This window comes from Dermacentor silvarum, chromosome 4 (assembly GCF_013339745.2).
Source record: "Dermacentor silvarum isolate Dsil-2018 chromosome 4, BIME_Dsil_1.4, whole genome shotgun sequence".
Lineage (NCBI taxonomy): Eukaryota > Metazoa > Arthropoda > Arachnida > Ixodida > Ixodidae > Dermacentor > Dermacentor silvarum.
Genome location: NC_051157.2, coordinates 128,431,957 through 128,455,555, shown reverse-complemented (window position 1 = coordinate 128,455,555; position 23,599 = coordinate 128,431,957). Strand labels below are relative to the sequence as shown.

The 23,599-nt window shown below is 45.7% G+C and overlaps 1 protein-coding gene across 1 annotated transcript in view; it reads left to right on the top strand.

The window, feature by feature from the left end:
* Window positions 1-21,216, top strand: part of LOC119450623 (zinc finger protein 420) — a 46,193-nt gene extending 24,977 nt beyond the window's left edge. The window contains exons 5-6 of the mRNA XM_037714124.2: window positions 6,534-6,711; window positions 20,026-21,216. Of these exons, the coding sequence (XP_037570052.1) occupies window positions 6,534-6,711; window positions 20,026-20,188 (341 nt within the window). The 3' untranslated portion in view covers window positions 20,189-21,216. The remainder of the gene's footprint in view (window positions 1-6,533; window positions 6,712-20,025) is intronic.
* Window positions 21,217-23,599: the final 2,383 nt, after the last annotated feature.

The following is a 23,599-nucleotide window of genomic DNA, read 5'->3' as shown; positions in this document are numbered from 1 at the left end:
TAGGAAATCAAGCCTCGCAATGCATAGGAAAAGGGGTTCATTAAACATAAACCATAGCCCGACTATGTGGGTAGCTGCTGTTGCCCATGGTCCGAAGCACTAGAGTGCTACCTCTCTTTCTTCGTCGTTCTTGTTCCAACATACCATGCGAGAATACGAAGGCTAGAATTACATTTATATTGAATTTCACAATAAAATCCCAGTGCCTGTATGTCAGTGTGAAGTCATGGATTTCAAGGTTATTTTCTTGCATTTGAGCCATTCTGGCGAAGTAGACATTCTCGAAACTTGCCGAGTTCAGTCTTTGGTTCCGTTAGATTAAAATCTAGTTTGCGCTAATGTACTGAACAACCATCTGGCTGTTAACTTCCTTGTTTCCGTGCAACCAGAATGCCTGGGCAAGTTTGTGGTTGTCATCTATGTTGTCCTATGTACCAAACATGGGGTAAAGGAGTTCCAAGAGACGTCCATTATAGCCTCCTGTCACACTGTTAAGAAGGAATCAACTCTTTGTTACTTTCTGAACTCCACTTTACGAAGTGTTTTTAATATCTTGTGTTATGCTGCAGTGTGTTGTAACCTTTCTCTTGCATGGTAAGCGCCACATCGTTCACTTGTGTAGTTTGCTGCAGTGGCCTACTCTAAACAGTGTTCATTGTGTTCGTAAGGTGATGAGGATGTAGGCTTCACAATGCCTTCCAGATCTTCTCATTTATAACTGGGCATATTGGCACGTTGCACGCAAGTTTCCTGTCTGGGTTGTCCCAGGCAGTGCTGCGAGATGAACCTCATAGTAAGCATCACTTCTTGGTATAAAAGTCGAACAAATACTCTGTTTCATACATAGCAGGCAATGCTACAGAAGCTTTGCGTGGAGTGCTATCATAGAAGTCTCACTCCTTGCATTTCGCAGTGCAGTTTTTCATCTGCGACGCTTTCTGCAGTATGATATGATATAGAGGTTATATAAATGGGAATAAAGTACCTCAGAAAGGCTGGGAAACGTTTCGATAGGTGGACCTATGTTTGTCAGAGGCGGCCTTGTATAACTATTTCATATTTTACAACTACAACTTGTAGACGTTCTGTTACCTTGAATCGCATATCGTTTGGGTACCTTCATTCTTCCAGTATGCGACTCGCTATGTTTTGGTCGCATTTGCAAGCGGTGCACTTTGTCTTGTTGCAGAAATATGTCGCACTGCTTATGCGGAGGTAAATAGGTTTTAGATCTGAGGTGCTTTGTATCTAACCATTGCGTTGTTTTTTGCAATGAGGTTCATCATGAGTTAAAGAAACTTCATATTGTTCAAACATCCTGTAATGTGTCGTTCAACGTTGGAGAGGGGAACTGTAGTTTAACAAGGAATGCCGCTGGAGTCAATGTTTCGACAAGTTTCTTTGTTGTAATCTTGGCTCTGGCGACATTCTTTATTTGACCACTGTTATTTACTTCAAGCCTACAGCTTCCTGTGAACTTCTGTCCTGCTTGGAGTTCTGTGTTCGAAGTATTTATTGAGGACTGCTACTTGGTTGTATTGGAGGTCAACTGATTGTTACATTTTGAAATCTCTGGGCTATAAATGATGCATATTACACTAAGTGGCATGGCTGTAGCAAACTTTTGAAGGCCAACTGCTACAAACTTAAACTTTGGCAATATTGGTGATGAATGAGTAGTATAGTCAAACTTTGATACTATAACCAATTATTAGATATAATAAAGCAAATTAAATATTTCTCGCCAATATCAGCATGTAACAAATGCATCCTTTTAATGAATATTATATAAAACAAAGGTATTTTTGTGTCAGATGCCACTTCAATAAAACAATGTTAAACTTATTTACTGAAGCAATTTTGGCAGGACTGCTGGTCTGATAATTGCCAAATTTTTTTATTGGCAGCCTTTAAATAGCACTTAAGCAGACGTGTGCGCGTGGTGATTAGCGAATATGACGCAAATCCTAAGCACATTGCCTCTAAGATTTTTCAGTCCGCCATGTGCGGTGCCCAATCTCTGAGGTCATGCCGAGTAGTCGTGCACATAAAGTCGTGAGTCACTTCCGGCGTGTGATAATGGCGGCGCCTTTTTCTTTCTTTTTTTTTCTGGTTTGGCATCAAGAATATAAACTTTTGCAAGTCTTTTCTGACGCATGCAAACATATTTAAAATGTAAAATTTTGCACCGAAGCTTCTCTACATCTGCACCATCTCAACCTAAGCATTCTGCACGGCTCGAAAACTTTGTTGCAGTCGACCTTTGAAGGGATGCTGGAGAGGTTGGTAGAATTTGAAGATTTACAGTGGATTGGAAAGGGTGCCGCAGCATGATTCAGCTCCGGGAGTTCTTTTGTCAACTGCGCACGTAGCAGCGCTGCAGCCACTGTTTATGTATTCGTCGGAGCTCCCCCCTCCGCATGCTGAGCAAGCGCGCGAATGACATCAACACAGGGTTCGCGTGAGCACTATTCGAATCACGCGCTTAGCCGATATCCGCGATGATGTTATGATCGTCTTCATTATCAGAGCCCATTTAAGGGACCCGTGGCGTCTACCGCAGACGCTGCTGCTCGTTTTCACTAAATTAAAGTGACTTGTAATGACTTGTGGCTTGTTAAACTGTAATTTTCATATTCAGGGGGTGAGAAGTTATTACAATTCGTTGAAAGCTCTTTTTTTGTTTTTAAAGTGCTTCAGCTTTCCTTTAAGGAGAAAATACAGAGTGTAGCAGTACTTGTTGCTTGATGTGTCTTCTGCTCTCTTCCAGACCATTGTCACCACATTGCTCCATCTGCCACATGAAACTGAGAGGACGACTGCATAGGAGTGTGGAAAGAGCACAAAGACGTCAACAGGACATTGTCACAAGCAACTGCTTTTGTCACTTAGTAGCCTATACATAGCACTAAGCTCAGGCATGTTCTCTGCTGTCCGTAAATAAGGCCAAGGATAACTTGTGTTTGCATAGGAAGTAGAGAGTACTGCCTTGTCTTATGTGAAGCAATCTTTTTTTGTAAAAAGTGTGCTTTCCCTTGTCAATTTCACGGAATCGCAACGCGCATAATAATTTCGCTCTTGATCGGCTTGTGCTTCCCCCCAAATTTGAAAAGCAGAACAAAAGTAGAACAAAATGCTGTGCCTATTTGTGCTGTGTTTTGACTGTCATGTGCATACCTACCAACTCTCAATTTTACCCTAAAGTTTACTGAATTCCGGCTCCTTCTACGATTTTATGAATTTAAAAAATAAATTGTGAAATTGTGTTCATGATATAGCTTACCCGTCCTGCGGCCATACCATTGGAAGTCTTTTCACTGTAAAAGGACACCACAGGGCTACCCATTTGGAGCAAGTTTATTCATACGAGTTCTTGAAGCAAGCAAAATGGATAAAACAAACTTGCTGAGAAAGAAATCTCTGTGATCTAAAAAGAAAGTGTGTTTCCTTACACTTTGTGCTGTTCCAAGTTTGCAGCTTCTTCGTGCTGTGTCTAAGGGTAACTTGTTGTTATAAAGTGCATGTGTATCCAACAAAAGATGCGTGTTCGAGGCAAACCTTAAGAAGTTCATGCTGGGGTTTTTACAAATTTTAAGGTTCACAGGTTGGCAGGTATGCACACATAGGACTGTACACAATGTTCGCATTCTTTTTTTATTGTTTCCTTCTTGTCTTTCACCTCATGATTTTGTACAGGGGCTGCATGCTTGGATCAGTCATTTTCTAGAAGCCTTCACTTCTATGTGGCACAAATTCTGGCATGATGCGTCACTGGCACATTGGGCATCCTCTCATTCTGTCGGGAAAACTTAATACAGCTTGAAATGGAAGCTGCTGATTAGTGGTATGCCATTCAATTTACTGTGTTCACTTCTGCTGGCTCACCCAATCAATGAGCTCGGAAACTGATATGCCCCAAAAGCGATCGGATGTGGATGTGGCCCCAGTTGATGTTCAGCCTGACTTTATTGCCCGTCCCTAGTTCGGGAATTCGAAGTGTGTTTCAGTCGATATTCATTGCAAAAGTAGATTTACTGCTAGATTTAATGTGTGATGCAGGGGTGTCTTCAGCCAAGCGTGTACAGAAAGTACCCAGATGTAAACAGTGCAGAAGCTTGAAAATATTACAGATTTGAGTACCTCTTAAACATGTAACATCTCTTGCCTTTCACACTCGGTTTCATTACTGATAAACGAGTCATACAGTGCAAGGTATCGTTTACATGACCGTGTGTGGTCATGACACTGCTTTGTTCCGCATGTAGGGTGCACCACGCTGCAGTATAATAGTTTAGCAATAACTGTTTGAAACTTCGAACTGTGTGCAAACAAAGATTTACTTCGCTTAACTTGTGCCACATCAAAATATGCATTTTTGTTTTATTTTAGATTTTCCTTCGTGAAGATAAGGCCTGGCCAACTGAATTTTAGATCTACTTCATTGCATCTGGCCATTCAGTATACAATTGTTGGCTCAACCGCAGCAGCATAGTCAAAACTGAATGCAACTATTTTGTGTTAACTTTGCCTCTTCACTCATTATTTTCTATCGAATGTAGGTGCCTTTAGAGGGGAACTGAATGAAGCTGTGGCAATTCATCCAGTTTATAGGGAACTCAGCTTAACTAAGGTGTCCTAAACATTAGTGTTTGTAATTTGTTGAGAAACTTGCTAAATTTAGTGAGCTTTAGTCATCTTAATTAACCACTACTTTGTGTTTTCGGAGTTATAGGGGCCTTTTTAGTGATGTAAGTAGCCATTAAGTTTCCCTAATAACATTCCTTAAGGAATTTTGCCTAACTTTAATGCTTTACCAGCATTTAATCTCAAGGATGTATATGTGCCTTTATTTGTTGCTAATTAGGACCAAATAAAGAGCTTATTAGTGAGTCATCTCAGTGTATCAAAGCTGCTTTCCTAAGCAAAGCACAATATTGAAATTTGATATTGTTTTAAAGAAACACAGGTTCTCTCTCTTCACAATCTGACCATTATCTCGCCATTGCAGAAAGTCATAGCTTTAAAAATAACAAGGAAGGCATCTAGGAACATTTTGAACATAAAAAATTCCAAACAAGTCATCATCATCACCACTTGATTTTTCGCTTAAATGGAGCATTTAAGGAAAAATCAAGTGATGATGACGATTTGGGCTGCAACTGGGTGACTTCGTCCCAAAAAGTTGCCAACACTGCTTAGCATGTGCTTGTATGAGAGTAGTGTCATTTACTTAACTGGCAACAAAACAACCTCAACTGAATAATTTGCAAAGAAATATTTATTAATGTAATGTATTGCTTTAGATATCACGTGCAAGGCCCTAGAGAGAGAGCAAGGAGAGGAAAGGCAGGGAGGTCAACCAGACGAGCGTCCCGTTTGCTACCCCACACTAGGGGATAAGGGAAAGGTGCAGCACTTTTTGGGGGCATCAGCAATACCAGCAACTGGGAGAGTCGGTGGAGACAGGTTCCAGCTGAAAAGTGTAGTCCTTCTGTTGATAAAAAGTCAATCAATTATGGCCAATTAATGTGAACGAACAGTAAACCAGTGAATAGGTGCTTACACACCAAAAAAATGGATAGAACAAGCACTGAACTTATAACTAACATTACCGCCCAATGTTTCTATTTTCCTCTTGGTTTCATTTATTCATTTTTTGAAAGTCACTTCCAATAGCGGGTTTTGCCTTTGGTGCCTGATTCTGTGGTGCATACCCTTGTGGGTATGTGCAAGTCTTTGATGTCTTTGATGAAGGTCAGCCTCCCCTCGGTAATTCAAACAAATGCAGTTGCAGATTATGATTTGCGAAGCGATTTGCGCAGGCAATGTTTACAAGGATACCGCAACTAGAATTGGAGCATGCCATCAATATGTCACATCCCAATAACAAATACAAAAATTACATACCCTACGACATCTCTAGGACGCAATTCATTGTAGGATATGGAAAAACTCAAGAACAGTATTGCAAAAATGTCTGTTGCAAGAGCAACAGATTATATGAACAATGAAACTATCCGATCAAGCATGGGAGGAAATTTGTCTATCTGTTATAAACAGTGCAGTTTCACACCAACCTTCACTGTAGTTAGCATCACCATACTAAGGGAAATCACATAAGCAACTTAGTAAAGCGATGAATTCGGCAGGCTTGTGTTTATTCATTTTCAGTCTGTCTAGTTCGTCCTTCTGTGCTAGTAGGCACAGTCAACCTCACTAAGCACATTACAAAATGAAAGCAAATTAGGCCGTGAAAGATGTACAAACGCACCGTAGCTGCTTTCAGCTCTCTTTACAACGGCTTCGACTGATACTCTTTTTCTATTCTCTTATGTGCGAAATGATGCTGCCCCTACACTTAATTTTCCTGTAGATGACCCTTTGTGAATAAATTTAGTTGCAAGTCCAATGCTTGTCCTATGCACATGTTTTGTTTGTGTAAGAGCTGATTTGCTGACGTGAATTCTCTATTCCAACTCAGCCTAATCGGCACCAGGTTAAGTGCTTCCTCTGCTCCTGCACTTGTTCTGCAGGTCTTCCTGCCAGTTCTGGTGCGCCCCCTCTGGGCTCGCACAGGCGCTGGCAGCTGCTGCAGTGCAACTTTTGTCCATTTGTGAGCCGCTTCGAGAGCGCCATTCGCAGGCACCAGCTTCGACACACCAAGGAACGGCCGCACCGGTGCGAGTTCTGCCCAAAGAGCTTCCAGCGCAGGTGAGCCTTGCGACGCTAACAAACGGATAGCTTTTGTCATTCAGCTGAGAGAAGCGTGAAAGTACTAAGAAAACCATATTGAGTCCCCTGCGTTTGGAATTCTCGTTTCATTTGTCCTCGCTCAGTGGTGTAGTCTCTGGTTAGCTGAAATGGTAGAGCGACCAACCTGAATAGGCGTTGGACATGATCTCGGGACAGGAACAAGGTTTTCCTCAATTGCAGTGATGCTACTGCTGCACCATTTGCGCTGAACTGCGCCGAGAGGTGAACCCTGCTACATTTTAGCAAAAATATGAGAAATCTGCACCTAGCCTACACTGAAAGGTTTGCTCGGACTTTCAAGAACGAAAATAAAATGTTAAGTGCCATTTCTCTGAACCATCGGAAGTGGCATAGACCAGCAGCTGCATTAGATTCGTGGCGGACTGAGCCAAGCCTCTCTAATTAGGCCTGGGTTGTGCCACTGTTCCTTCCGTGGGCTGTCACCTATTTTCAATATATTCCACCCTGCCGCATGCGGGTTGCTTAGGTAACGGGACAGTGTCGCTATTCAGGCCGGCAGTGGCGAGTGATCACACTGGCTTTGAACCAGACCCCACGCTCCTCTCCAGTATGACCAATGTTTTATAAAATGGTGACCAGAGTTTTGGACACTCTGTGGTGTCTTGCTTAATTTTCAAACATAATGGGAAACATAACGGGCACTACAGTTAAACCTGCTTATAACGAACCTCCATATAACGAATTCCTGAATATAACGAAGTTTTTCTATTCCCCGCCGTTACTCCATAGAAGCACATGTATTTGAGACCTTTATGTAATGAAGTGGCAGCAGGAGACCCCCTCGATTTAACGAATTTTTCCCGCCGACAACCTAGAGGTTTCGCCCCAAATTTTGTCATGTTTGCGCGAGCAGCATCCGGAAACACCTTCTCCGCCGCGACGGAATGCAAAGCGAGCGCACGTGTGCGTGCGTGTGAGCGTCTGCGAGGCGGGCCTGCATCCCTCGACCCGGCGACCTTGCCGCCGCGGGCGTGACCTTTCCCCCTCCCTTCATTCAAACCTGATCTTGCCGCTTGCTGCAGCTGGCCTAGCCCGCCAAGCTGGTACTCTCCTTTTCCTGTTGATGTTGCCGACGTGCTGGCAGACGCTGTGACACATCACACTCGGCGAGCGCGCACACGCGCTGTCAAACGCTGGCATGTGGAAGCGCCGCTGCAGAAGCAAGCGAAGTGACCTTCGTGCTGTTGTCTATCGCTTCAACGCAAACTGAGCACCAAGAACACACAGCACGCACAAAGCTACGAGCCGCCGGCGCACCTACACTGCCTAGACTCTGCCCCAACGCAGATTGCTTTCAAGATACGGCCCGCGCGACCGCACGCCGCCGCGCAGTACGGCATTTGATGCCAGAGTACAGTACCATGGCCACTTTTTTTTTTTTTTTTATCCAGCGGCCGTGACAGTACAACGCCGCCCGCTACCCCCCCCCCCCCCCACCCTCGCTCCCTCGCCGGTGCCTCGAGTGCAACGGAAGAAGGCGCGCTTCCTCCCTGCTTTTCTTTCGTGCGCGTGCGAGATTTAGACGCGGTCGTCGGCTCCACTCGCACATACAGCATACGGCGCGCGGCGACTGCGTTATCGCCCTTAGACTTTATACAAAACATCGATGAGCCAAAACCAATTTTAGGGCCACAACGCGTCATAGACATCATCTTTAGATAGCAAATATGGATCTCAAGGGCCATACTTTTGCTGGCAGAAACCGAAAATACGTCATAGTTGTCGCCCCCGGCACTTTGGGCGGCCAATGCCATCGTCAAGCCACCAAGCCAAGCGACATGAAAAGTCAGAATGGCCGCTCGGGCCGGCGCGGGGTGGAAGTTTGCAATGTACGATGCGGGAACGATCCCACAGTTGTGTCGCAACGGTGGGGTTACCAATGCATTGGGTTCTATAGGAGGAGCTGTGCCGGGATCGGCTGAAAACGACATAACAGCTGGGAAAACGCAGCACCCGGGAACGTAAACAGCGGGGTTCTACTGTAACACTATACGACGCTACGACGCCATCGTGACGCTCGCTCTTGGTTTCTGATGCCTCGTGCTTGTGCGAAACGACACGCGCCCACGCATCCAGTACCTGGTGTGACATTCCAAGGATGAGTGCTTCGACGAAAACGGAAAACGGGTGCGCGCTACAATTGAGGGTGCGTTAGAATCGAGTAAATACGGTAGGCGTTTCTTTTTCGAATTTTCGTGCCGAACCTGCATATAACGAAATCCTCTTTATAACGAAGTTTTTCGGGAATTTGTCAATTTCGTTATATCCAGGTTTAACTGTATGTCCCAGACATGTCAGCTATGAACAAAACTGCTGCCAATCAATTTGTCACCTATCCCACACTTTTGTTGGCGAGGCGATTTCATGGCTTTAAGAATGTTTTACGACCGCTATAAATTTTGGTCAACTCTTCACCAATAAATTTTGGTCAACTATAACTATATGAACAAAACTGCCGCCAATCAATTTGTCACCTATCCCACACTTTTGTTGGCGAGGCGATTTCATGGCTTTAAGAATGTTATACAGCCGCTATAAATTTTGGTCAACTCTTCACCAAGAGAAAGGAAGAAGAAGAAGACCGAAAGCGGATGCGTTTCACGTCGGCTCCGTAAACTTCGAATGATTGCCGGCGGTTTTTCGACTATAACGAGGAAATTCACTTCTCAGGAGAAGCAGGAAGATCCAAGGATCACCTGGACACCTAATCAACCAGGTGGGCCATTTCCAGCAATCATTGCAAGCAGTTTGCCACGCCGACTGGGAAGCCTAAGCCTAGCGATAGCATCCCCGTCGCGATGTATCACCAGCCGCGATGGCTGACGTGCTGAGCCTAACGCCTCTAAACATGCCAAACATGGACGTTGTACGTGTAGAAGGCGAAGATATTTAACCAGAAGAGTTGGACCAAGGCCATTGGTTCGAAATTAAAAGAAATCGTCGAAGACTCACTGTTGACGTGGACCGGCCACGTAGTGATAAAACACCACTTCAGCGAGCTAACGAAACCTCATGGAACAAGAAAAAGGGCAATCGGCAGATCTGACAATTAATCGTCGCAAGCCGCATGCCACACTTACCAGTAGACGACTACAGGATCATTATTAGACCAAGAGGGGGACTCAACGTGACTGAACACGGTACAGACCGCATCTACCACAGCGTACGACGTGCTGCAAATGTTGAACGTACAGCGGATGAAGAAGATAATCTTTGCCTCAACCAGAAGCAGAAAATTATAGTCCTCAGCACACCATCAAAAGAAAGAGCCAAAAAGTATGTCGCGATAACCAGTCTGAGCATTGGGAGCAAGGAATATGAAGCCTGTGCTTATCGCGCAGCACCAGAGAGCACCTCGAAAGGAGTCATCCGAGGTATCTCTGCCGATGAAAGCCCGGAAGACATCGTTAGGAAGCTGGTCACTCCACGTAACCCAAGCGTCCTCTACGCCAAATGTATGGGCAATACAAACAACGTAATCGTCATTTTTTGATGGATATTACGTCCCTAGCTATGTGAACTACGGAGCTGCGCTTGTTCGATGTGCACTTTACAAGAAACAATTTGACATCTGCTACGAATGCGGAAGACTTGGACACTGAGCAGACGTATGCCCCAATCCTACTGACAAAATTTGCCGGAGTTGCGGCAGCAAGAATCCAAAGCAAGACCACGAATGCAAAGCAGAATGCCAACTATGTGGAAATGACCACCCGACCACGGATAAACGATGCCAAGAAAGGTACCGGATCCCATACCTCGTCAAAAGACGAAGATGGGAACGAGCCCGGAGAGAGGAACAAGTGGAATACGAGAACTACGTCGACAACCAAAGAAGCCCAAGTACAGCCAGCAGGAACAGATCGGGTTCCCTCCCAAGAACCAGAAGCAGATCACACTCCGGCAACCGATCAAGGTCAAGGTCCAGACCTCGCAGTGGCAACCCCACCAAGTCACCCCAGGCCATTGGCAACAGCAAGGGCACTATCGGCAACCACACCACCGGACCCCCATCACAGGTGAGCTGAGCTGACGTGGCTTCCGCGCGCGGAGGCAGAGGCTGCACTTAACACTAGAAATAGAGCATTAGAAAAAGAACTAGCACAGATGAAACAAATGATGCTAGAACATCATCAGCGGATTGTCGCTCTAGAAGAAGAAAACAGTAGACTGCGGAAAGAGAACACTAGTCTTAAAAACGGGCAAGGTGTCACACTAGATAGTATTGAGGAAAAAGAGGCAGACATGGAGGAAGAGGCTAACGTGCCAGCCAAACGCAAAGCCACAGACGATACCAAGACGATCGCAGTTAAAAAGACCAAATCCGTTAAACCTTTTGAGAAAAGACAGGATGAACTCGAAAGCAAAATTGACATTCTAGAAAGCAAGCTAGATATCATAAGTACACAGTTTACAGATCTGGGCACACAAATTACCCAGCAAGTTACACAGGCTATTATGACGCAAATACAACAACAATTTAACACAATTAATACAAAATTTGCCGACATTGAATCTCGTAGGAAGACGTGGGGACCGCAAACCAGTGGAGGTGGCCCCATCAAAACAACCAGTAAGCCATATAATAAACCCTCGACGCCTACGGTGGAGGGAACCGGAAAACTGTAGCTGCCACCATGGATCGAAACGACCATTATACTAGCTGGCAATGGAATTGTCGTGGATACAGTAGAAAAAGATCCAACTTACATCAACACCTAATTAATAATGAACATCCTGATGTCATAATGCTACAGGAGCCACACTGTAAGGTCAAATTATCTGGGCACAGATCATTCTGTAGTGCCTACGGGGAGACGAGAGCTGTCACCACTCTAGTCAAACGTAGGTACACGGTCGTTCAATATGATACAGGCATTGCGGATATAGACAATATATTAATCGAGTTAATGCCTGCTAGAAAAAACAATCAAAGCCTATTTCTCCTTAATGTTTATAGTAACCCAAGAAACCGACTTCCCAATTTCCGATCCCTTCTCCGCAAGACCGTCACTATCGCAAAAGGCAGAGCCTTAGTGATTGGAGGGGATTTCAACGCACAACATACGGCATGGGGATACAGATTTGAAAACCCCAAAGGTAGACACCTATGGCTAGACGCACAACAAGAGGGCCTTACCCTCATCACAGATCCGTCGACTCCTACGAGGAGAGGGTCTAGTGTTAGTGTGGACACTACGCCAGATCTCACCTTTACAAAGAACATTAGGGATGCGAATTGGCTTAACACCCAACAGGATCTCGGCAGCGATCACAATATCCTCGAAATCACTGTTAAAGCAGGGCCAAGCAAATCCAAGGGCAAACAACTGAAAATTGTAGACTGGAACAAACTCAGACAAATTCGCGAGAAAAAGGATAATACTATCACCGACATCGCGGACTGGAGCACGCAGCTGAAGCAGGATGTTAACTCAGCCACACAAATAATCCCCCAGGACGCGCAAATGGAGCAGGTAGACAGTAAACTCCTACATATGTGGGAAGCTAAAGAAGGTCTCCTGAGGAGATGGAAAACTCAGACACACAACAGGACGCTCCGACGCAGGCTAGCCCGACTTAACAGAGATATAGAAGCATACGCACAGCAGCTCTGTAACCAACAATGGGAAGCAACATGCACTAATATGGATAATCAGTTAGGATTATCCAGGACGTGGAACTTCCTCAGGCACCTTTTGAATCCTGAGGAAAGTAAAGCCACGTACAGACAAAACATAAACAAAATCTTGCATGCATATGACAAAACTGAAGAAGCTTTTATCGATGAGGTAGCCACAAGGTATTTATCACGGGCTAAGCCAACAACTCACCCAGATTACACAGGCACCAAAAACATACAATTAGACGAAGAGATTAGCGAAGCGGAATTGAGAGCAGCTCTACAAAAGCTAAATACTACATCTGCGCCAGGACTAGACGGAATAACTAACAAGACGATCCGAAATCTCGATGATGCCTCTCTAGAAGAACTTACCAAGTATATAAACGCATGCTGGCTATCCGGTAAAATACCACTGCAATGGAAAACGGCCCAGATTATTCTAATACCTAAACCAGGCAAACCGCTGCAGTTGGAGAACTTGAGACCCATTTCACTCACGTCCTGTGTGGGCAAACTCATGGAGCACGTTGTCCTAGCGAGACTGACCAACTATCTCGAGGACAACGACGTTCTCCCGCCTACAATGTTGGGCTTCCGGAGAAATTTGTCTACACAGGATGCAATGCTCCAACTTAAGCATCAAGTTATAGATAACATCAGTCGGAACACCAAAGCTATCTTAGGATTGGACCTAAAGAAGGCGTTTGACAGGTTACCCACGAAGCAATATTAAACAGAATAAGTGAGCTAGGCCTAGGCCAGCGAGTATACAATTATATACGAGACTTCCTTACTAACAGAAAAGCATACATTAGGATAGGAGACCTTAACTCCGAAGAACTACAGATTGGAAGCGCAGGTACGCCCCAAGGTTCAGTAATATCACCGATGCTGTTTAACCTGGCTCTAATTGGATTACCAACAAAACTACAGGAAATCGATGGCCTCAATCATACCATTTACGCTGACGACATCACCCTCTGGGTGAGCGATGGCAACGATGGACAGGTTGAAAGCACATTACAACGTGCAATAGAAGCAGTTGAACAATACCTAGCAGGAACCGGACTGGTGTGTTCGGCTGAGAAATCTGAGCTCCTCATTTATATTCCATCGCGACGTGGCCGAAAGCCACGCAACTACGAGGAACGAAACCATCCGGAAATTCGCCTAACTACCGCGGATGGTACGCCCATACCCAAGGTCGACAAGATCAGAGTATTGGGGCTCATCATTGAAAGTAATGGCTACAATGGAGAGACCATACGTAAATTATACAATATAACATCTCAAATTATGCGACTACTGAAGCGAATAGCCAACAAACACAGTGGAATGAAAGAAGGCAATCTGCTTAGGCTAGTCCAAGCGTTTGTAATAAGCAGAATAGTATACGTCGCATCGTACCTACGATGGTACTCGTCAGAAAGATACAAATTAGACTGCTTAATCAGAAAAATCTACAAGCAAGCAATCGGACTCTCCATCACCACCAGCAACGATAAACTACTGCAGCTAGGTCTTCACAATACACTGGATGAGCTAATCGAGGCACAACGCATAGCACAATATGAACGCCTGTCCAAAACTAAAACAGGTAGGCAAATATTGGATCGCCTGGGTATAGGGTATTATGCCCAACATGGTGTCAAAGTAGATATGCCCAGACACATCAGAGGCATGATAACCGTCCCTCCAATGCCCAAGAATATGCATCCCACCCACCATCAGGGTAGGCGAAAAGGCAGAGCACGCGATATACAAAAGAAATTCGGTAACAGCAAGGACAGCATATTTGTAGACGCAGCTAGGTACAGACACAAACGCGCCTACACAGCAGTGGTGATAAATTACGAGGGAAAATGCACGACGAGCGCTACAGTCAACACGCCACACGTAGAAACTGCAGAGGAAATAGCTATCGCGTTAGCCATAGCACAAACACAAGCAGATATAATCGTCAGTGATTCCCAGACGGCAATACGAAACTTCGCCAATGGTCGAATCTCCCCAGAGGCACTACGACTCCTAAACTTAGGTAACAACCACGACAGAAGTGTCCATCTCATCTGGACACCCGCTCACACACTACCAGACGGTAGCAATGAGGTGGCGCACCGCATGGCTCGAGGGCTTACGGACCGAGCCTCGGTTAGTCCTGCTTTAGCGACTACCGACGAGTAGGAGTGGGAAGATCGAATGACCAAATTTCATGAAATTACACAACACCATAGATTCATCATCCAAAATTAAACAAAAAACAGTCTGTCGAATAGCGGCAGTTACAAACCAGTTCCTATCCGAGTCCAGCCATCATGCACATAATACACCCAGATTTATACACGACTGACAAGTGCAGACATTGCGACTCTAGAGCCACCCTAGAGCATATCCTATGGGAATGTGCGGGTATAACACACGATAACAGTGATGCAGCCTCTAACAGCGACAGCCTCCGCGCGCGCTGGGAGTCTGCGTTGCTCAGCTCGGACCTGCAGCACCAACTCTGGGCCGTCCAGCGAGCCGAGGAAGCCGCCAAGGGCCAACAACCCTTGGCCGAAGCCTAGGCGGGGTTAGGCCCACCCCACCAAATCGCAGGGCACTCAATAAAGTTATTTGAATGAACTCTTCACCAAACATCAACTTTCGCTGCAGGATGCTGACAAAGTCGCACTGGTTAGGCCTAGCCGCGTTGTAAGACTGTGACAAAAATTCACTGTCAGGCGACATGTTGGCGTGAGCAGCAGGCCATCACAGCAATGTGGCCATCAGTATGTTCAAACCAGTGAACTGCCTCGGCTATTGGGCAAGACAGCACAGGTTAGACTGGCAGCTGGAAGCCAAGATCGAGTCCGCGGATGGCATACCAAAAATTGTTTGCCAAAGCACACAAACCACCTATGCAAGCAGCTATTTGCATAGATAGCATTAGCTTAATCAAAAACCAGATACTTTAACTTTAAAGAACTTGTATGAATGAAGGTACTAACAGCATTGCGACAACATCGCAAAAATAGAGATTGCCCATACCATTCAGTGAGGTAAAGGAGAGTGCGTGTAGGCTCTGCAGTATTATCAACTTCCTTTTTTTTTATTGAGTGCTCAGTCTTTAAGGATACATTTATAGCAGTGAGATCACGCTGAAGGTTCTCAAAATGCTTGTGATATCTGCACATCGCCTGTCCAAGTTCTTCTGTGCTTCTTTAAGCCGCTAAAGTGGCTTTTTAAAGGGCCCCTAAACCACCCAGAGGTCGAAATTTAGTTGTGGTGTTGCAGTTGTGCACGAGTCTACAACGAACACGTAGCCGCGAGAATTTTTCGAAATGGTGCCGTAATAGAGGAGTTACACGCGTTTGATGATCGAAAAACGGCCCTCGCTCGTTTCGCTCTTTCCTTCACTACGGCTGGTCTCTCCTCCTCGCCGATTGCTGCTGCAAATGTCATGTGACATACGTCATCGCCAACGCGCTTCTCAAAACACTGCTTACTTCCGGTTAAGGCACGTCCACGCTAGCCATGCTAGCGGCACATATGCGGACGACGATACAGCCTCCAGTATGCCACGTGAGAGGCATTCATAGTAGACGACAGTTCAGCCGGCGCCCCGCCCGCTGCACGATCAATGGGCCAATCGACGACCGCGAAGCTGCGCGCCTCTGCCATCGGCAACGAAAACATCGGCTGCAGCTGAGGGCACGGCTACCGACGGGAGACGACCGGCTCGGCTGTGCTCGCATCGTAGCCGACGGCGCTGCTAATATCCGCATATTTTTCTTCTTTGTGTACAATTATTGTGAAGAGCGATAACAACGATAATAAAATATTGCGGCTTGTGAGCGTCGGTAATTCATTTCGAAGCGCCGTCCGCTTTAGCTTTGAAAGGAACCGGAAAAGGCCTAGCGACGATATCGGCGCCGTCGAGCGATCAGCAGCGGTGAGGCTGCCGCACAAATGAGTCCCGGTCTCATCCTCTCTACGTACGGCAAGGAAATCTCGTCACTCGCGAGCAAAACCGCTGTCGAACGACGGCCCGCGAATGCCAAACGGCGTGCGGCGAGTTAGCGTGCCAGTGGCGCATCGACGGGGGGGGGATTCGGGGGTTGTAACCCTCCCCTGAGGCTGAATTAACCCCCCCCTTTTGTTTAACCCCCTTTCTTTCCTTACGCATTTGAGTGCTGCAACTAGGATGTAAGACGTGCAATCGTTTGCACACTCGCAAAAAGCCCATTTTTTGACAATTTCTCGTGAAGAAATCGAAATTAGTGCTGTTTAGATAGTATTGGAAAACTGTCAACCCCCCCCTGGCAGAGATCCTGGGTGCGCTACTGTAGCGTGCCGGTAATGTAGACGTGAACTCAGCGCTTCTCGGCTACCCGCTGTTGCTGTGGTGCCGGCGCGTGTTATGCGAAGCGTGCCGCTATACACCCTGTGTTGCGCGCACGTCTGAAAAGGCCAACACTTTCGCACTCTGTTCGTGCAGCTAATGAGACCGCTAAGCATGACTGTGTTGGAACACGAGCGATTTGGCACTTGCGTTGCGGGCTGTAATTACCTATGCGCAAGCGCGCACAAGCGAGCAACACGGCGAGGACGAGCAGGGAGTGCGCGTAACTGTTAGCAGACAAACCGGAAGTCGTAGGTTCTTGTTCGACCAATGGACATCGTTTCCGCCGTTGACATCACCAGATTCCCCCTGCTGCCATCATGACGACCGCTGGGGTTACCGGAAAGGCGAGGGGAGGAGGACAGCATTGTTTTTTTGGTTTTGTGGCGCGCCCGCGGCGCGTAGCGCTGCAGCGTTTGGCATCGTTGATCGTGACGGCATTCTGAACTCGATGCGCCTGTTTACTTGCAATGTTCAAAAAATATCTGAGGTGGTTTAGGGTGCCTTTAAGCACATCTTAGGACACCATCGCTTCGTTGCAGTCCATAGTGAAGACTGCAATGAAGGGGGAAGGTGTCATTTTTAGTGTTTGGATTGAGGTTATGAACCAGCGAACACTTACTGCGTTCAGATGGCTTTCCCACTGTAAAAACTCCATATAAATATAGTTTACAATCGATTTCTTAAACCTGCTCCGAAAGTCCAATTTACTAGTCCAAAATGCATTTCTGGCTGTTCCAAAAAATGCTCAGAAATGGCATGAGCCAGTAGCATCACTGCGATTGTGAAACATATTTTTCTGAGAAACCCGTGTGGGTTTCCTTTGGGTGAATTACAACCTTTCCATTTCATTAAACATCCTCAGATTTTCTGTATTTTTGCAGAACTGATTTGCCAGATTGCTTTTGTGAGGGCTCTTCACTGTGCACCCAATGCTTAGAGCAGAAACGTTTTTGCCAAACAGTGCCTGGGAAGAAGTTTCCTTGCTTGTAGCTTTTTTGTTCAGACAGCCTGCCAAACTCGCATTTCAGCTTCTGTCCTTCTTTCAGCCATCATCATTGTACAGCTTATGTCCACTGCAAGACAAAAGCCTCTCCCAAAGCACCTCCAGTTATTGCGGTCCTACAACATCTGCACCCATTCTCTACCTGCAAGGGCGTGATCTCACTATGTGACCTGACCCCTCACATTTTGATGCGTTTTCCTTCCATTAGTGTCCTTATCCTGCCCACCGTCGTGCTGTAGTAGCTTCGGCATTGTGCCTGAGTGTGCAGGATCAAATCCCGGCCAAGGCAGGTGCATTTTGATGGGGCTGAAATGCAAAAATTACTGTGTACGGTGCATAGGGTTCACATTATGGAACCCCAGCTGGTCTAAATTAATCCACCATGGCATGCCTCATAATGATATCGTGGTTTAGGGCCACAAAATCCCATAATTTCTTTTTATCCATATCCTATCATGCTTATCTATTATCTGTTCCACAGAATATGCACTCTTCCCAATTTATTTTTCTTCTTCATCTATGCCAAAGCACTTTCAATAACAGTTTTCTTTACCGTTTTTTTAACAATTATATGGACACTCTAGGTAAATTTCTGCCGTTATCGTCACCGTGAGGTTCCATATAAAGTCCAAGGGCGTTAGCACCGTTGTCGTGCGCCCTATGCTGTATTTGCGAGTGACAGCATGCACGGGGAGCCGACAATCACGGTTCAGTCTTGCCCGCACGAAAGAGAAAAAAGTGGGCAAGAAACGCGCCGTCTCCCGTTGCACATTGCACATGAGGCACCCAACATTGCGAGGCATCGGGAAGAGGGGAGGGGGGGGGGGGCGGCATTCTACTTCAGCTGCAACTGCGTAAGTGGCGGCTGCGCGCGGTCGCACGGCCGTATGATGAGAGCGATCTGTGTCAAGCGATCTGTGTAAGGGTTAGTTGGCAGCTCGTAGCTTTGAGAGTGCTATCTGTTCTCGGCACTCAGTTTGCTTTGAAGAGATAGACAACAGAATGAAGGTCACTTCGCTCGCTGCTAGTGCTGCATTTCCTGACGTCAAGAGTTTTCACAGGGCGAATTGTCTGCGGCGAATGAGTGTGATGTGTTCATGGTTGCTGCGCGTGCTGACACCATGCTTGTTAATTTTGTTGATACGGCTGATAAAAGTACTATCCTTACTTCGTATGACTCTCTGCTAATTTGCTATCGCATTTGATTCGATGCTTTGCCTTTCGGCGAAAGTGCAACTTCTTTTTAATCCACTTTGCTTTTCTTCTCTTTGCATGGCACCTATTATTTCCTTTCGTTGGCTTCTGGCACTGCTGATAGTTTCCTTTCAAACTTCTTCACTGTCCTACAGTCTTCAAATCTCACATTAAAATTTTTGCATGTGACTCAACTGCTTTTTTTCTGATAGTGTTGTCTTTCAAATTTCTTTTTTTGAACATCTTTATCTACATGTAGGTAGGCAGTACATATAAATTCCCATAAGAACTCGCATATATTGCTGATAGAAAATTTGGTCACCCAATGTTTTGGCTATTTTTGTGGCACTGCAACATACCCCATAGAATCATGAAATAACATTTGAAATTCTGGATGCTGCAGTCCACGGTGTCTGAGTTCTTGGACTTTTTCCTGTGACTGCATGTTTGAAATGGTGATCATCTTAATCATTCTAAATTTCGTGCAGCCTCGAACTTGCATCTCACAATTAAGATCTCCTTGGAAATGATCTCTAATCTTGTGTTGCATTCACAGCTTCTATTGCAGCCTTGGTGTCATTTTGTTCTGTGCGCTACTGTCTGAAAGTTTTCTGCACTGCACTGCTAGGGTTGATTTTCACAAGGGCCAGCAGTATCGAGTTTTCAGCCGTTTAGTGTGTGCTGTCATTTTCATAGAGTGGACTTGCCATCATCAGACAGGAATTCCTCCTCTATCAAGCCTGACATTCTTAGGATTTCTGTTGCATTTCTGCCCGTGCAGTACAAAACACAAAAGCAAATCGGACGTACCGAGATCTTGAAGAAACCTCTTAATGTTTGTCTGCTTTTGCTGTATTACATGGTTTCCTTTCTTAAAACGGATTTAAGTCACTGTTCCATACTTGTAGTGCCCACCAACTCATTCTCTAGCAGCTCATTGCTTTGTCACAGCTCAGGTTCAGTGTGACTGCTTGATCATGATAGTCGTATTCGCTGCTACTCCTGCTAACTCAACTTTTCTCTCTTTGTCACCTTTTGAAGGTATCAACTGACTCAACATATGACTATCCGTCACGGCACCAAGCCCTTACCTGTCCCCAGGCAAAAGATGCAAGACTTCAGTGGCCACATGGCCCCACTCGACCCTGTGGACAATTCATCTCAATTTCCAGTGGACATGGCTGCGGACCTGTTTCCATTCTAAAAGGAAGTCTGGGATCTAAGCGAGCCTTCAAGTGTTGCGCGTGTGCTCTGTGGCAAGTCTTCTGCGGTTGAGTGAAGCCAGTGCCATCCTTCAGCTGATGACGCGAGACTTTACACATTTGATGTATTTCACTCGGTGCGAAGCTCACAATGTGACATTCGTTAGGCTCCCTTTAAACAGAACACAAAGAAAATGAAAAAGTGTTTGGTTTATCCAAAGCTTTGCTCAAGCAGAGGACACAATAACTTAACACAATGATTTATTTTAAGTGCTGAATGGTGCAAAAGAGGGAGTAATTGCGCTCTACTTAAATTCTCACAGCTTTTTTCACATATGCATGTGCGACGCAAAAGGCAGCCAGTAATTCGGTGCAGGTTTTTAAAGTACTAACACTGCACAATTTTATCTCCCTTTGTTTCATGTTGGTCCGCTACTGTGTTATGCACCAAGTGACATCTTTCCGGATCATCATCGTGACTCATCCTTCTTCGCAGTCTCACTTCTGACTTCTGCACAAAATAATAAGTTGAATGACTTCTGTTTCCATGGCAAGCATAAATGATTTGTGCAGTCGCTATTAGATTGTATGGAAGAGGATATGCAACAGGCTGCACATAATGAGCTGAGCAAAGTGAATGCCAAAGAGGAGTCGGTGACATCACACCAGAGCAATCGTTTGACGAAACAGAGTTACTTGAACCTTTAGCGTTACCTTCCCACATGGTTCATAGACTGCTGCTGTTTTGTATGTAGTGTAACATCCAGCAAAGATTTCAGTGATTTGGGTATCAGATACAAAGTTCACAAATAGTGCCTACATGTGGCCAACCGAAATCGGTGTCCGCATTCTCTTTAGTTCTGTTCAAGCCAACTGCATTTAACTGCAGTTCACTGTTTGCAGTCTGGTCATACTGCTGAACAGAATTGCATTTCATAAAATGTTACTGTATCTGTTTCGGTTATTTCTTCTGCTGCATGTTGTGGTGGCAAGGTGTTACATTCAAATGAAACAATTTTGAAATCCCTTGTTCTGATGTCTCTTTTCTGCCTCGTCCTTCTGTGGTAGATGTTTGCACCCAGTTAAAATCAATCATTGCAACAATGTACTAAAGATTTTTACAATGTATTCTCATATTAAGAAGAAGCTGATGCAGTAAAACATGAGTATAGTGATTACGATTGAAGGGAAATCTCTTATAATAATTTATTCAGGCTGCACAACCCATTGAGGACAGAGAAACAGACAGGGCATGTGTTTCTCACAACTCAATTTTGGTTCCATAACATTATACGAATCATTCATAGGTGCTCTGTAGTCTGCGTTGTGCATTATTAAAAACCAGTGCATTGGATAGAAACTTTTGCTTCATTTCGGGGGCAGAGCGAAAACGCTATAAGGTACATTCGATTCGCCTGCACCACCTGAACCAGTTCGTGAGGTGCTGCAGCCTGCCATTCGTTTCAGCGGTGCAGCAATGGCACCCGCTGAACCATATCATTCGTTTCAAAAGGTGCAGGGCTGGTTCATGATTTTGCTGCACCCACTCTGCTAACGGTTCCAACTTGGTGCAGACGCACAGGTGCGAAGCAGCACCGCAGCAGACGACGCAGCACACAGGCGCGAGGGCCGTTAAAATCCCGCTTACGCATGTCTAGTGTGTCTACACAAGTGTGGTGTGTATTTACGCCCCAGAAGCCGGTCATATCTGCAGTTCAGGACTCTCAAACTTAAGCACTCCATGCACATTAGTCGGACATAACACCTGCAGCAACGTTACTAGACAACCTTTAGTTGTAAAACTCGGCGTCGTTGCGCGGAACCGCCACCCACCCGCGCCTTCAAGGCGCTGCCGTCGCACCCAGCTTCACTTCCCCACTAGCCGGCTACGCGAACTGGCCGGACGAAACATGCAGTGCAGCGTTCGTGTATTCTGTGGTTGGCTGTCGACGGCTGATTTCAGGAAGCATGTCATCCGCGAAACTGTAGCCTTCGCCGCGTTTGTTAAGGATATTAGCAGACGACGCCGACGTGCTGCGTTCCCGACTGCAACAAGCGGCTATCAAACGATGTCGACAGTTCGGCGCGCCATTTCTTATGTGCTCCCAGCAATGCGACACTTCGCTCGGCGTTGAACAGAGCGATTCCTCGTGCCGACCGGGAACTCTGCGAAATCTATGGTGTGTGATTTACACTTTCATGAGCAGGACATCTTAAAGTGTTTGTGCATATTATCAATGGACAGACGGTTGAGGTGCCACGAGACAAGTGGACACTTGCCAAGGGTGCGGTGCCGAAAGTGTTCCCGAACTTTCCCTTGTATCTGTCAAACCAACCAGGAAAGAAAAAAAGCAAACGAAGAGAAATGTTTGGTGACCTGTTCTGGGCCATCTTAGAAGAGCTGTCGGAGAATGCGCTGAGTCATGTTGAGTGCCCCTTGCGCTTTCAGGAACTGAGTGCACGCATCATTAAATTTTTAACAGTGGAGCTGTTTAAGCTTTTTGCTTCCCCGCGTAGTGTTCACAAAAACTCGCCTAGCGATGACGTCACTGCGCACAGCTGTGCCTCGCATCACCTTGCGATAGCCTATTGATAGCTAATCAATGATTGATCAATAATTAATAAATTCTGGAAAATGCTGGGGATGACTGGGTAGTGATTAGCCTAGCCCAAATACGTGGCCAATACCTTACGATAGCCAATCAATAGGTAGTCGATCAATAATCAATAAATTCCGGAAAAGCATAACCCGTATAAGGCCAGGACCAGCTTAGTGCCGATCAGCTCTGCTGTTTCTTTAGCTTTGCGCCACTTGTGCAAGCTACTCTAATTTCTATTTAGTCATGCGCATGCATACACGCATACCTTGCATAAAAAAGCATTCTTAGGCAAGGTTCCTGGAGCAGCGGCGGGGATCCAGTCTTGAAGTAAAGGCAGTGAGGAAACGTGCCAAGCTGCTGTAGGTGGAGTTGGTTTCCACGTAGGCCCAAATCATTTGCCTAGATTATGGCCCTTGTGACAGTTTAAGTCTTAGCTATATATAGGGGCATACAGTTGTCTTTTACTTCGTTGTCTTTAATAAAGCATTCATTGGTTTACAAGAAAGTTGTGCTGGTATTTTTGTGGATAACAAATTTGATCTCGTTAGCTGGCATATAACTGCCCCAGACCAAAGCATTAAGCAAGTAAAAGCACCGAGAAAACGTGCCAAGCTGCTGTATGGGAAAAGTAAACTGCGTGAAAGGTTTAGGTGGCAGGAAGAAACACACAACACTTAAAAACGCAGCTTCTGCGCTTCTTCGTATGCGTTTCTTTCTATCGTGCAGTTTACCGTTCTTTCAGTATGAACCAACTACCCCAATATATGTTATCGCTGTAGGTGGATACCGATTTCGCATGGTATCACTAATTCG